Source organism: Ylistrum balloti, unplaced genomic scaffold, assembly GCF_031769215.1.
Source record: "Ylistrum balloti isolate Yb309-2 unplaced genomic scaffold, AGI_CSIRO_Ybal_v1 Utg369762, whole genome shotgun sequence".
Classification (NCBI taxonomy): domain Eukaryota; kingdom Metazoa; phylum Mollusca; class Bivalvia; order Pectinida; family Pectinidae; genus Ylistrum; species Ylistrum balloti.
Window position 1 is genome coordinate 800,001 of NW_026781960.1, and position 16,436 is coordinate 816,436.

Consider the following 16,436-nt stretch of genomic DNA (forward strand, 5'->3'; position numbering starts at 1 on the left):
GTATTAGCACTGACGTATGAAGTGCACGAGTTGGTAAGTATTGAGCGTTGTTTTCAACTGTAGTATAAACCTATGTAACCATAGGTAGAAAAGATGTGAAGAGATGATAAAAAAAGTTACACAATATGGTAACAAGAGACTGTAGTCGACAAAGCTTTGTTTCACACTTGGTCTGATGTGCCAGAGTCAACCTTTTCATGGCGCTCTTGCAGAAAGATGTTTCAGCCACAGCTATTGAAGAATTCAAGCCTACCTATTGGAAGTAATCAAGATAGGATCACAGAATGATCTGACTGCACATATCAACGCCGTAGATACCAACAACATCATCAAATTCACTTGTAAGAAAGAAATGAATGTAATGGTCTGTAGGGGAAAGACCGATGCGTCAATTTCCGATCGCACCGCAGTTTAAACCAGAGGTTTGGCGTTAAAGACACTTTTCTCAATAGTTGTGATACTGCTGTCAATGAAGAACAAGACAAGATGCAAGATACAAATCACCTCCACAGATTCATGAAAACTAAGACACCCTGATTAGATAATCCGGAAAATGAACAAAGAATTTGTGGGGAAAAGGTCAAAAGACGAATCACCAGGGAAAAGATCAAAGTGAAAGTGTAGGTAGTCATCCCTTTCACCAGTCATCAACGGCCTTTCAGACACTATTCAGAGGATTTACCGTGATCAGTGTATTGCTTAACCTCCCCAAAATAGTCGAACTAAGTTTACGGATGTAAACATCCAAAGAGAACGTCGAAGAATGCATAATGGGTACAGGAACTACAGTCTATCGCTTATCGGTGAACTGGCAGTAGATTCGTGGTTTGACCTCATGAAAGATCAGAAAGAATCGCCAGAAGGCAAGAAATTCACAAGATCGGAACAAAAACAATCTCAGTCCCAGATTTTAAAACAATCGGCACATACAGATTATTCTACACAGCAAAATCATATAATTGACGAGAAAAAAAACCTATTCAGACGACTAGTCAGAGGTCATCCGATGAATCGCATCGGACCAGTGCTGAACAGGGACGAGGGGTGGGATGCACAGGCTCTCCAACATCCATGACCAGGTGCTGAACAAAACATTATGTAAGGACATGCCGCATAACGGGTTGTTTTGGCGATAGCTTTACGAGATTTCGTCTATTGATATATATTGATATGCCTAGTTTGCGGTGCCAATTATTCGCGATCCGTGTTATATACTGTATACAGTGTCGCATAACAGGCCAGTCAATATGACCCTAATTGATATAGCCAAGTCCTCAGTCACTTTGAATGTAATAACTATTGTATTTTTTAGAAACGATGAAATTAAACCATGGCGATTAATTACAGTATGTGATGATGTTCTCTCTAACGAAGGCAGTACATATTGACACCAGTGTCGCCACTTTCTATGAAGACATACATAATGTAAGTGTTACACCATGAATTGTTGGAATACTTTGGTGGTGCTGCTCAAATTTGTTTTAAAAAATAACTCTATTTTCTGGTCACTTGCATTGTAGAGATATAGTATCAAAGAAATGACGTGATGACAGTTGATTCGTAAGAGGACATATGAAGTCATGGATTAAAATACCTCTAAAATTAATCTTCCACGAAAATCAATTAATTTACAGTATATTGGGATTACAGCAATCATCTTACGTGTTCAGACCGTCTTAGCGTTGAACATACACTAATACAGAGAGAATCCTGATTCAGTGTTTTTACAGTGTTCCACAGAAAATGTTTGTAAGCTCAGTTCGTTTTTATTTTGTGACTCAGTCTTTATTTACTTTGTGTATTCTGAAAAGCTGGAAACATGAAATCAAGACATGCAAAGTACACCATCACAATTCCATTAAAAAACGAAAATATTCGGCTACTTGATTTCAACCGTGCATATTAAATCTAAAAATCAGCATTCTTCAGCATCAACGAACCCCGTACTACTTTATCATTTCATACATTTACATGGAAATCCGAAATTTATAGTTTACGCAGAAATCAATAACAACTGACTAAAACATCAAAACAAATCATAACCAGAAAACAGTCAGGTCATATGGACACATAAAGTCAACACTCATGCAGAAACAGCGTGAACACGCAAGGACATACACAAACAACATATAGAAACACAATACACAGGGACATATGGACACATAAAGTCAACACTCATGCAGAAACAGCGTGAACACGCAAGGACATACACAAACAACATATAGAAACAACACGCAAGGACTTACACAAACAACATATAGACACAATACACACAATACACAGGTCAACATATGGACACATAAAGACTTACACAAACAACATATAGACACATATGGACACATAAAGTCATGGAGAAACAGCGTGAACACGCAAGGACTTACACAAACAACATATACTTACACAAACAACATATAGACACAATACACAGGGACATATGGACACATAAAGTCAACACTCATGGAGAAACAGCGTGAACACGCAAGGACTTAAACAAACAACATATAGAAACAACAAGCAAGAACTTACACAAACAACATATAGACACAATACACAGGGACATATGGACACATAAAGTCAACACTCATGGAGAAACAGCGTGAACACGCAAGGACTTACACAAACAACATATAGACACAATACACAGGGACATATGGACACATAAAGTCAACACTCATGGAGAAACAGCGTGAACACGCAAGGACTTACACAAACAACGACACAATACACAGGGACATATGGACACATAAAGTACACAGGGACAACACATGGAGAAACAGCGTGAACACGCAAGGACTTACACAAACAACATATAGACACAATACACAGGGACATATGGACACATAAAGTCAACACTCATGGAGAAACAGCGTGAACACGCAAGGACTTAAACAAACAACATATAGAAACAACACGCAAGAACTTACACAAACAACATATAGACACAATACACAGGGACATATGGACACATAAAGTCAACACTCATGGAGAAACAGCGTGAACACGCAGGACTTACACAAACAACATATGACTTACACAAACAACATATAGACACAATACACAGGGACATATGGACACATAAAGTTAACACATGGAGAAACACGTGAACATATAGACACAATACACAGGGACATATGGACACATAAAGTCAACACTCATGGAGAAACAGCGTGAACACGCAAGGACTTACACAAACAACATATAGACACAATACACAGGGACATATGGACACATAAAGTTAACAGTCATGGAGAAACAGCGTGAACACGCAAGGACATACACAAACAACATATAGAAACAACACGCAAGGACTTACACAAACAACATATAGACACAATACACAGGGACATATGGACACATAAAGTCAACACTCATGGAGAAACAGCGTGAACATACACAAGGACTTACACAAACAACATATAGACACAATACACAGGGACATATAGTCAACACTCATGGAGAAACAGCGTGAACACGCAAGGACTTACACAAACAACATATAGACACAATACACAGGGACATATGGACACATAAAGTTAACACTCATGGAGAAACAGCGTGAACACGCAAGGACTTACACAAACAACATATAGACACAATACACAGGGACATATGGACACATAAAGTCAACACTCATGGAGAAACAGCGTGAACACGCAAGGACTTACACAAACAACATATAGACACAATACACAGGGACATATGGACACATATAGTAAACACTCATGGATAATCAGCGTGTAGAAGCAAGGACTTACACAAACAACATATAGACACAATACACAGGGACATATGGACACATAAAGTCAACACTCATGGAGAAACAGCGTGAACACGCAAGGACTTACACAAACAACATATAGACACAATACACAGGGACATATGGACACATAAAGTCAACACTCATGGAGAAACAGCGTGAACACGCAAGGACTTACACAAACAACATATAGACACAATACACAGGGACATATGGACACATAAAGTTAACACTCATGGAGAAAACAACACGCAAGGACTTACACAAACAACATATAGACACAATACACAGGGACATATGGACACATAAAGTCAACACTCATGGAGAAACAGCGTGAACACGCAAGGACTTACACAAACAACATATAGACACAATACACAGGGACATATGGACACATAAAGTCAACACTCATGGAGAAACAGCGTGAACACGCAAGGACTTACACAAACAACATATAGAAACAACACGCAAGGACTTACACAAACAACATATAGACACAATACACAGGGACATATGGACACATAAAGTTAACACTCATGGAGAAACAGCGTGAACACGCAAGGACATACACAAACAACATATAGAAACAACACGCAAGGACTTACACAAACAACATATAGACACAATACACAGGGACATATGGACATATAAAGTTAACACTCATGGAGAAACAGCGTGAACACGCAAGGACATACACAAACAACATATAGAAACAACACGCAAGGACTTACACAAACAACATATAGACACAATACACAGGGACATATGGACACATAAAGTCAACACTCATGGAGAAACAGCGTGAACACGCAAGGACTTACACAAACAACATATAGAAACAACACGCAAGGACTTACACAAACAACATATAGACACAATACACAGGGACATATGGACACATAAAGTCAACACTGGAGAAACATGGCAAGGAAACAGCAACATATAGAAACACGCAAGGACTTACACAAACAACATATAGACACAATACACAGGGACATATGGACACATAAAGTCAACACTCATGGAGAAACAGCATGGAGAAACAGCGTGACACGCAAGGACTTACATATGGACACAAACAACATATAGAAACAACAAGGACTTAAACAAACAACATAGAACTTACACAAACAACATATAGACACAATACACAGGGACATATGGACACATAAAGTCAACACTCATGGAGAAACAGCGTGAACACGCAAGGACTTACACAAACAACATATAGACACAATACACAATACACAGGGACATATGGACACATAACAACACTCATGGAGAAACACGTGAACATACAAGGACTTACACAAACAACATATAGACACAATACACAGGGACATATGGACACATAAAGTTAACACTCATGGAGAAACAGCGTGAACACGCAAGGACATACACAAACAACATATAGAAACAACACGCAAGGACTTACACAAACAACATATAGACACAATACACAGGGACATATGGACACATAAAGTTAACACTCATGGAGAAACAGCGTGAACACGCAAGGACTTACACAAACAACATATAGAAACAACACGCAAGGACTTACACAAACAACATATAGACACAATACACAGGGACATATGGACACATAAAGTCAACACTCATGGAGAAACAGCGTGAACACAGGACTTACACAAACAACATATACACAAACAACATATAGACACAATTAACACATGGAGAAACATATACACAAACAACATATAGACACAATACACAGGGACATATGGACACATAAAGTCAACACTCATGGAGAAACAGCGTGAACACGCAAGGACTTACACAAACAACATATAGACACAATACACAGGGACATATGGACACATAAAGTTAACACTCATGGAGAAACAGCGTGAACACGCAAGGACTTACACAAACAACATATAGACACAATACACAGGGACATATGGGACATATGAACACGCAAGACTTACACAAACAACATATAGACACAATACACAGGGACATGGACACATAGACACAGGAAACAGCGTGAACACGCAAGGACTTACACAAACAACATATACATATGGACACAATACACAAGAAACAGCGTGAACACGCAAGGACTTACACAAACAACATATAGACACAATACACAAGGACATATAGACACAATACACAGGGACATATAGACACAATACACAAGGACATATAGACACAATACACAAGGACATATAGACACAATACACAGGGACATATAGACACAATACACAGGGACATATAGACACAATACACAGGGACATATAGACACAATACACAGGGACATATAGACACAATACACAGGGACATATAGACACAATACACAGGGACATATAGACACAATACACAGGGACATATAGACACAATACACAGGGACATATAGACACAATACACAAGGACATATAGACACAATACACAAGGACATATAGACACAATACACAGGGACATATAGACACAACACACAAGGACATATAGACACAATACACAGGGACATGTAGACACAATACACAGGGACATATAGAAACTTTACACAAGGACATACAGACACAATACACAGGGACATATAGACTCAATACACAAGGACATATAGACACAATACACAGGGACATGTAGACACAATACACAGGGACATATAGAAACTTTACACAAGGACATACAGACACAATACACAGGGACATATAGAAACTTTACACAAGGACATATAGACACAATACACAGGGACATATAGACACAATACACAGGGACTTATGGACACAATACACAAGGACATAAAGACACAATACACAAGGACATATAGACACAATACACAGGGACATATAGACACAACACACAAGGACATATAGACACAACACACAAGGACATATAGACACAATACACAGGGACATATAGAAACTTTACACAAGGACATAAAGACACAATACACAAGGACATATAGACACAATACACAGGGACATATAGAAACTTTACACAAGGACATATAGACACAATACACAGGGACTTATGGACACAATACACAAGGACATAAAGACACAATACACGGGGACATATAGACACAATACACAAGGACATAAAGACACAATACACAGGGACATGTAGAAACTTTACACAAGGACATATAGACACAATACACAAGGACATATAGAAACTTTACACAAGGACATATAGACACAATACACAAGAACATACTGAAGCAATACACAAGGACATAAAGACACAATACACAAGGACATACAGAAACAACAAGCAAGAACACACACGCTAACACTCACAATATCAACACACTCTGATACACAATGTCAACAAACACAGACACACAACGCCGAAAAGATTAATCCTCAGAAAATCACAACACAAAAGTGTGAAAAATGGCATATAAAATCATCCCGATAACCTAACACATAGTAAGACGTTTATACATTGTTGTTACAGAAATACCTGGTAATGGTATATAGTAACACTTGTTATTTGTGGCATCTTAATGGAGTCGACGCTGTACACTTTGGATTCTGGAGCTACCAGGCAACCTTGGAGGTAAACATGCCGTGTCTAGTGGTATAGCTAAATATTGTAATTACAAGTACATGTCTCGTGTCCCATAAGCTGGATCACGGGTAGAAGGGAAAGAATTGAGTGAAATTGGAAGTGTAACTTGCTGTAGATGATGTGCAGTATGGTGTTTCTATACTTTTGTAACAATCAAAATATAAATAATGCTGGTGAAGTAAATAGTTATTTCGATAAGTATTAACTCCTTATCAAACAAAAAATACATATTTTGAATAGATGTGTGAAATTATATCTTTACAACAGGATACACATACATATAATAGCTATGTCACTGGCACCATATTTCTCAAGCTATGAAGATTTTTTTCCAATAATAGATTTACCATGAATATTGAAGTAATTAAAAGCACGATGGACCATTTTTAAGATCTCTAAATCGGTTTTGCCCTTTATCTATTTCAAAATGATTCTTCTTATAAGAGCACATTGCACTTAGACATATATTTTATCCATGGTAACCAGTACTTAATATCTATCATTGCTATCTTGTATTTGATGCATTTGATATATTTACTTATCTATTCGTTATTGTAAAAAATATTGACTGCAATTTATTCATAAAGGGTTCCTGGAACATTCAGACGTATTATCGAGTAAAGTAAGGGTTCTCTGAAACATTCAGACATATTATCGAGTAGATAAAGTAAGGGTTCCCAGGAACATTCAGACATATTATCGAGTAAAGTAAGGGTTCCCAGGAACATTCAGACATATTATCGAGTAGGTAAAGTAAGGGTTCCCTGGAACATTCAGACATATTATCGAGTAAAGTAAGGGTTCCCTGGAATATTAAGACATATTATCGAGTAGGTAAAGTAAGGGTTCCCTGGAACATTCAGACATATTATCGAGTAAAGTAAGGGTTCCCTGGAACATTCAGACATATTATCGAGTAGGTAAAGTAAGGGTTCCCTGGAACATTCAGACATATTATCGAGTAAAGTAAGGGTTCCCTGGAATATTAAGACATATTATCGAGTAGGTAAAGTAAGGGTTCCCTGGAACATTCAGACATATTATCGAGTAGATAAAGTAAAGGTTCCTGGAACATTCAGACATATTATCGAGTAAATAAAGTAAGTGTTCCCTGGAACATTTAGACATATTATCGAGTAAATAAAGTAAGGGGAAACATTCAGACATATTATGAGTAACATAAGGGTTCCCTTGAACATTCAGACATATTATCGAGTAGATAAAGTAAGGGTTCCCTGGAACATTCAGACATATTATCGAGTAAAGTAAGGGTTCCCTGGAACATTCAGACATATTATCGAGTAAAATAAGTGTTCCCAGGAACATTCAGACATATTATCGAGTAAAGTAAGGGTTCCCAGGAACATTCAGACATATTATCGAGTAAAGTAAGGGTTCCCAGGAACATTCAGACATATTATCGAGTAGATAAAGTAAGGGTTCCCTGGAACATTTAGACATATTATTGAGTAGGTAAAGTAAAGGTTCCTGGAACATTCAGACATATTATCGAGTAAAGTAAGGGTTCCCTGAAACAATCAGACATATTATCGAGTAAAGTAAGGGTTCCCAGGAACATTCAGACATATTATCGAGTAGATAAAGTAAGGGTTCCCTGGAACATTCAGACATATTATCGAGTAGATAAAGTAAAGGTTCCTGGAACATTCAGACATATTATCGAGTAAAATAAGGGTTCCCTGGACCAATCAGACATATTATCGAGTAGATAAAGTAAGGGTTCCCTGGAACATTCAGACATATTATCGAGTAAAATAAGGGTTCCCTGGAACATTCAGACATATTATCGAGTAAAGTAAGGGTTCCCAGGAACATTCAGACATATTATCGAGTAAAGTAAGGGTTCCCTGAAACAATCAGACATATTATCGAGTAGATAAAGTAAGGGTTCCCTGGAACATTTAGACATACTATCGAGTAGATAAAGTAAGGGTTCCCTGGAACATTCAGACATATTATCGAGTAAAGTAAGGGTTCCCAGGAACATTCAGACATATTATCGAGTAGATAAAGTAAGGGTTCCCTGGAACATTCAGACATATTATCGAGTAGATAAAGTAAAGGTTCCTGGAACATTTAGACATATTATCGAGTAAAGTAAAGGTTTCGGAACATTCAGACATATTATCGAGTAAATAAAGTAAAGGTTCCTGGAACATTTAGACATATTATCAAATAAAGTAAGGGTTCCCTGGAACAATCAGACATATTATCGAGTAAAGTAAGGGTTCCCAGGAACATTCAGACATATTATCGAGTAAAGAAAGGGTTCCCTGGAACAATCAGACATATTATCGAGTAAAATAAGGGTTCCCTGGAACATTCAGACATATTATCGAGTAAATAAAGTAAAGGTTCCTGGAACATTCAGACATATTATCGAGTAGATAAAGTAAAGGTTCTTGGAACAATCAGACATATTATCGAGTAGATAAAGTAATGGTTCCCTGGAACATTCAGACATATTATCGAGTAAAATAAGGGTTCCCTGGAACATTCAGACATATTATCGAGTAGATAAAGTAAGGGTTCCCTGGAACATTCAGACATATTATCAAGTAAATAAAGTAAAGGTTCCTGGAACATTCAGACATATTATCGAGTAAAGTAAGGGTTCCCTGGAACATTCAGACATATTATCGAGTAGATAAAGTAAGGGTTCCCTGGAACATTCAGACATATTATCGAGTAGATAAAGTAAGGGTTCCCTGGAACATTCAGACATATTATCGAGTAAAGTAAGGGTTCCCTGGAACATTCAGACATATTATCGAGTAAAGTAAGGGTTCCCTGGAACATTCAGACATATTATCGAGTAAAATAAGGGTTCCCTGGACCAATCAGACATATTATCGAGTAGATAAAGTAAGGGTTCCCTGGAACATTTAGACATATTATCGAGTAGATAAAGTAAGGGTTCCCTGGAACATTCAGACATATTATCGAGTAGATAAAGTAAAGGTTCCTGGAACATTCAGACATATTATTGAGTAAAGTAAGGGTTCCCTGGAACATTCAGACATATTATCGAGTAGATAAAGTAAGGGTTCCCTGAAACAATCAGACATATTATCGAGTAAATAAAGTAAGGGTTCCCTGGAACATTCAGACATATTATCGAGTAAATAAAGTAAAGGTTCCTGGAACATTCAGACATATTATCGAGTAAATAAAGTAAAGGTTCCTGGAACATTCAGACATATTATCGAGTAGATAAAGTAAAGGTTCCTGGAACATTCAGACATATTATCGAGTAGATAAAGTAAGGGTTCCCTGGAACATTCAGACATATTATCGAGTATAAAGTAAGGGTTCCCTGGAACAATCAGACATATTGGAACATTCGACATATTATCGAGTAAATAAAGTAAGTGTTCCCTGGAACATTTAGACATATTATCGAGTAAATAAAGTAAGGGTTCCCTGGAACATTCAGACATATTATCGAGTAAATAAAGTAAAGGTTCCTGGAACATTTAGACATATTATCAAATAAAGTAAGGGTTCCCTGGAACAATCAGACATATTATCGAGTAAAGTAAGGGTTCCCAGGAACATTCAGACATATTATCGAGTAAAGAAAGTAAATAAAGTAAAATAAGGGTTCCCTGGAACATTCAGACATATTATCGAGTAAAGTAAGGGTTCCCTTGAACATTCAGACATATTATCGAGTAGAGTAAAGGATAAAGTAATAGATAAAGTAATGGTTCCCTGGAACAAGGTTCCCTGGAACAATCAGACATATTTTCGAGTAAAATAAGGGTTCCCTGGAACATTCAGACATATTATCGAGTAGATAAAGTAAGGGTTCCCTGGAACATTCAGACATATTATCAAGTAAATAAAGTAAAGGTTAATAAAGTAAAGTAAGGGTTCCCTGGAACATTCAGACATATTATCGAGTAGATAAAGTAATGGTTCCCCGGAACATTCAGACATATTATCGAGTAGATAAAGTAAGGGTTCCCTGGAACATTCAGACATATTATCGAGTAGATAAAGTAATGGTTCCCTAGAACATTCAGACATATTATCGAGTAGATAAAGTAATGGTTCCCCGGAACATTCAGACATATTATCGAGTAGATAAAGTAAGGGTTCCCTGGAACATTCAGACATATTATCGAGTAGATAAAGTAATGGTTCCCTGGAACATTCAGACATATTATCGAGTAGATAAAGTAAGGGTTCCCTGGAACATTTAGACATATTATCAAGTAAATAAAATAAAGGTCCCTGGAACATTCAGACATATTATCGAGTAGATAAAGTAAGGATTCCGTGGAACATTCAGACATATTATCGAGTAGATAAAGTAAGGGTTCCCTGGAACATTCAGACATATTATCGAGTAGATAAAGTAATGGTTCCCTGGAACATTCAGACATATTATCGAGTAAAATAAGGGTTCCCTGGAACAATCAGACATATTTTCGAGGAAAATAAGGGTTCCCTGGAACATTCAGACATATTATCGAGTAGATAAAGTAAGGGTTCCTGGAACATTCAGACATATTATCGAGTAAAATAAGGGTTCCCTGGAACATTCAGACATGTTATCGAGTAAATAAAGTAAAGGTTCCTGGAACATTCAGACATATTATCGAGTAAAGTAAGGGTTCCCTGGAACATTCAGACATATTATCGAGTAGATAAAGTAAGGGTTCCCTGGAGTATATCCTGATTCCGTTAGATAATTTCGTTGGCCACGCCCTTCAGACGGCAGTATTTTTGCAGTAATTCTGTTGGCTACGTCCTTCAGATGACAGTATTTTTGCTGTAATTCCGTTTTCCACACCCTTCACACGACAGTATTTTTGCTGTAATTCCGTGTCCCACACCCTTCACACGACAGTATTTTTGCTGTAATTCCGTTGGCCACGCCCTTCACACGACAGTATTTTTGCTGTAATTCCGTTTTCCACACCCTTCACACGACAGTGTTATTGCTGTAATTCCGTTTCCCACACCCTTCACACGACAGTATTTTTGCTGTCATTCTGTTGGCCTCACCCTTCACACGACAGTATTTTTGCTGTAATTCTGTTGGCCACACCCTTCACACGCCAGTTGTTTTGCTGTAATTCTGTTGGCCACACCCTTCACACGACAGTATTTTTGCTGTAATTCTGTTGGCTGCGTCCTTCAGATGACAGTATTTTTGCTGTGATTCCGTTTCACACACCGTTCACTTGACAGTATTTTGCTGTAATTCCGTTTTCCACACCCTTCACACGACAGTATTTTTGCTGTAATTCCGTTTTCCACACCTTTCATACGACAGTATTTTTGCTGTAATTACGTTTTCCACACCCTTCACACGACAGTATTTTTGCAGTAATTCTGTTGGCTACGTCCTTCAGATGACAGTATTTTTGCTGTAATTCCGTTTTCCACACCCTTCACACGACAGTATTTTTGCTGTAATTCCGTGTCCCACACCCTTCACACGACAGTATTTTTGCTGTAATTCCGTTGGCCACGCCCTTCACACGACAGTATTTTTGCTGTAATTCCGTTTTCCACACCCTTCACACGACAGTGTTATTGCTGTAATTCCGTTTCCCACACCCTTCACACGACAGTATTTTTGCTGTCATTCTGTTGGCCTCACCCTTCACACGACAGTATTTTTGCTGTAATTCTGTTGGCCACACCCTTCACACGCCAGTTGTTTTGCTGTAATTCTGTTGGCCACACCCTTCACACGACAGTATTTTTGCTGTAATTCCGTTTTCCACACCCTTCACACAACAGTATTTTTGCTGTAATTCCATTTTCCACACCCTTCACACGACAGTATTTTTGCTGTAATTCCGTTGGCCACGCCCTTCAAATGACATTATTTTTGCTGTAATTCCGTTTTCCACACACTTCACACGACAGTATTTATCCTGTCATTCTGTTGGCCAAACCCTTCACACGACGGTATTTTTGCTGTCATTCTGTTGGCCACACCCTTCACACGACAGTATTTTTGCTGTAATTCCGTTTTCCACACCCTTCACACGACGGTATTTTTGCTGTCATTCTGTTGGCCACACCCTTCACACGACAGTATTTTTGCTGTAATTCCGTTTTCTACACCCTTCACACGACAGTATTTTTGCTGTAATTCTGTTGGCCACGCCCTTCAAATGACAGTATTTTTGCTGTAATTCCGTTTTCCACACACTTCACACGACAGTATTTTTCCTGTCATTGTGTTGGCCACACCCTTCACACGACGGTATTTTTGCTGTCATTCTGTTGGCCACACCCTTCACACGACAGTATTTTTGCTGTAATTCTGTTGGCCACACCCTTCACACGACAGTATTTTTGCTGTAATTCTGTTGGCCACACCGTTCACACGACAGTATTTTTGCTGTAATTCCGTTTTCCACACCCTTCACACGACAGTATTTTTGCTGTAATTCTGTTGGCTACGTCCTTCAGATGACAGTATTTTTGCTGTAATTCCGTTTTCCACGCCCTTCAGATGACAGTAATTTTGCTGTAATTCCGTTTTCCATACCCCTCACACGTGAGTATTTTTGCTGTCATTCTGTTGGCCACACCTTTCACACGACAGTATTTTTGCTGTAATTCCGTTGGCCACCCCCTTCAAATGACAGTATTTTGCTGTAATTCTGTTGGCCACACCCTTCACAAGACGGTATTTTTGCTGTCATTCTCTTGGCCACGCCCTTCTCACGACAGTATTTTTGCTGTAATTGCGTTTGCCACACCCTTCACACGACAGTATTTTTGCTGTAATTCCGTTTTCCACACACTTCACACGACAGTATTTTTGCTGTCATTCTGTTGGCCACACCCTTCACACGACAGTATTTTTGCTGTAATTCCGTTGGCCACACCCTTCACACGACAGTAGTTTTGCTGTAATTCCGTTTTCCACACCCTTCACACGACGGTATTTTTGCTGTCATTCTGTTGGCCACACCCTTCACACGACAGTATTTTTGCTGTAATTCTGTTGGCCACACCCTTCACACGACAGTAGTTTTGCTGTAATTCTGTTGGCCACACCGTTCACACGACAGTATTTTTGCTGTAATTCCGTTTTCCACACCCTTCACACGACAGTATTTTTGCTGTAATTCTTTTGGCTACGTCCTTCAGATGACAGTATTTTTGCTGTAATTCCGTTTTCCACGCCCTTCAGATGACAGTAATTTTGCTGTAATTCCGTTTTCCATACCCTTCACACGACAGTATTTTTGCTGTAATTCTGTTGGCTACGTCCTTCAGATGACAGTATTTTTGCTGTAATTCCGTTTTCCACGCCGTTCAGATGACAGTATTTTTGCTGTAATTCCGTTTTCCATACCCCTTACACGTGAGTATTTTTGCTGTCATTCTGTTGGCCACACCTTTCACACGACAGTATTTTTGCTGTAATTCCGTTTGCCACACCCTTCACACGACAGTATTTTTGCTGTAATTCCGTTTTCCACACCCTTCACACGACAGTATTTTTGCTGTAATTCCGTTTTCCACATCCTTCACACGACAGTATTTTTGCTGTAATTCTGTTGGCTACGTCCTTCAGATGACAGTATTTTTGCTGTAATTCCGCTTTCCACACCCTTCACACGACAGTATTTTTGCTGTCATTCTGTTGGCCACGACCTTCACACGACAGTATTTTTACTGTAATTCCGTTTGCCACGACCTTCAGATGACAGTAATTGTGTATTCCTTCTGTATACGCGATTGTTTGGAATATATGCAGTAGCATTTGGCTATAGATATTTATTTCATTATGTGGTCTAGGTCATCACCTTGGAAAATAGACTTTTCGTAAGAAAAACATCTACGTTTTACAAACGTCGTACTGATTTTAGACGAAGACAATTATATCATACTTAATTCCAAGCACCATCCCGATGCAGTAGAGTTTTTTTAATTTATTCAAACTGGATTTTCTACATATTAATAAATTTTGTCCGTTTTGAATTGTCCCCGTGAGAACAGATTTATTATGTGCACCCAGTGGGGGAGTTCTGCCGCTTTATGAAAAGAACCCATTTAAAACGTTCAGGGAATCTAACACTCAACAAAACTCTTTAGTACGACCGGTAGTTTTGTTATTATAAGTCTTGTTCTCACTACTTTCTTAGATTTAACGAACACAAACAAGTGTCGTCATTGAGGAGAAACGCTTTCTCCTCCGGAACACCTTCATTTCTTTACATAGTTTTCCGTGTAAATATGAATAAGTCTTTCTTTTATTCATATTTCTCCATCTTCGTTCACTTGTCTTTGGTGTTGTCTTTTTGTGATGGTTGTGTTAGGGGGAAGGGGGCTTAATGTAAGTCGTTAAGATAAAGACGCACTGAAGAAAGTCGCCCGTTAGTTTAGGTATACAAACTCTACATTATACTTCTAATGATTTATTGATAAAGTGCTTCCGGTTTCAGCAAAGACTTATCCAGGCTGTTGAGCAAGGTGTGTCATTGTCACCAGTGCCAATTCCAGATCCAACACAAATCTCAGTTGTCATTCACAATGCCTGTCAATACTTCCAAACCTATCGCGTGAACGTGATGTAGAACGCTCGTCACCATGGCTACACCACATGAAGTGATGACGTGTCACAGATTTTTAACATGTTGATTAGTTATGTATTTCACATGCCTAACGTCAATGATTTATTCGTTGAGAAAAAGATCTGATCTTGGTATGAATAAATTACGTTTAAGTCTGTACATATTTCGTGTATTGATTTTAATTTCACAAATCAAATAGTGACAAATAGGACACGACACTTTCGCATAGAGCCTTATCAATGTAGGAAACAAGGTTTCTGGTAAAAATTAACAAATTTTCGTAAATAAAATATTAAGACGCAAAAAAGTTTGCTTTTTCAGTCGTTATGATATTGTCCAAGTCTTTTTGTTTTCTTTTTCGATTTAATAAGTTTCCATATCAATCGAAAACAAACAAAGATTTAAAAATATTTTTCAAATAGATTCTTTTCGCTAGTGAAAAATAACACTTCCATCGATGTGATATTTCTCTATATATCACTGGCAGGAATGTATGTCTATAATGTTGCGTCCTCTTAACAGCTGAGGTGATATAAAAGGGTGTGGTGACACGATAGCAT

General features: G+C 38.2%; 1 protein-coding gene across 1 annotated transcript in view; it reads left to right on the top strand.

Moving 5' to 3' along the window:
* Positions 1–15,879, top strand: part of LOC132543710 (uncharacterized) — a 17,729-nt gene extending 1,850 nt beyond the window's left edge. The window contains exons 2-4 of the mRNA XM_060207229.1: positions 1,348–1,425; positions 7,184–7,285; positions 15,748–15,879. Coding sequence (XP_060063212.1) covers positions 1,348–1,425; positions 7,184–7,285; positions 15,748–15,879 — 312 coding nt within the window. The remainder of the gene's footprint in view (positions 1–1,347; positions 1,426–7,183; positions 7,286–15,747) is intronic.
* Positions 15,880–16,436: the final 557 nt, after the last annotated feature.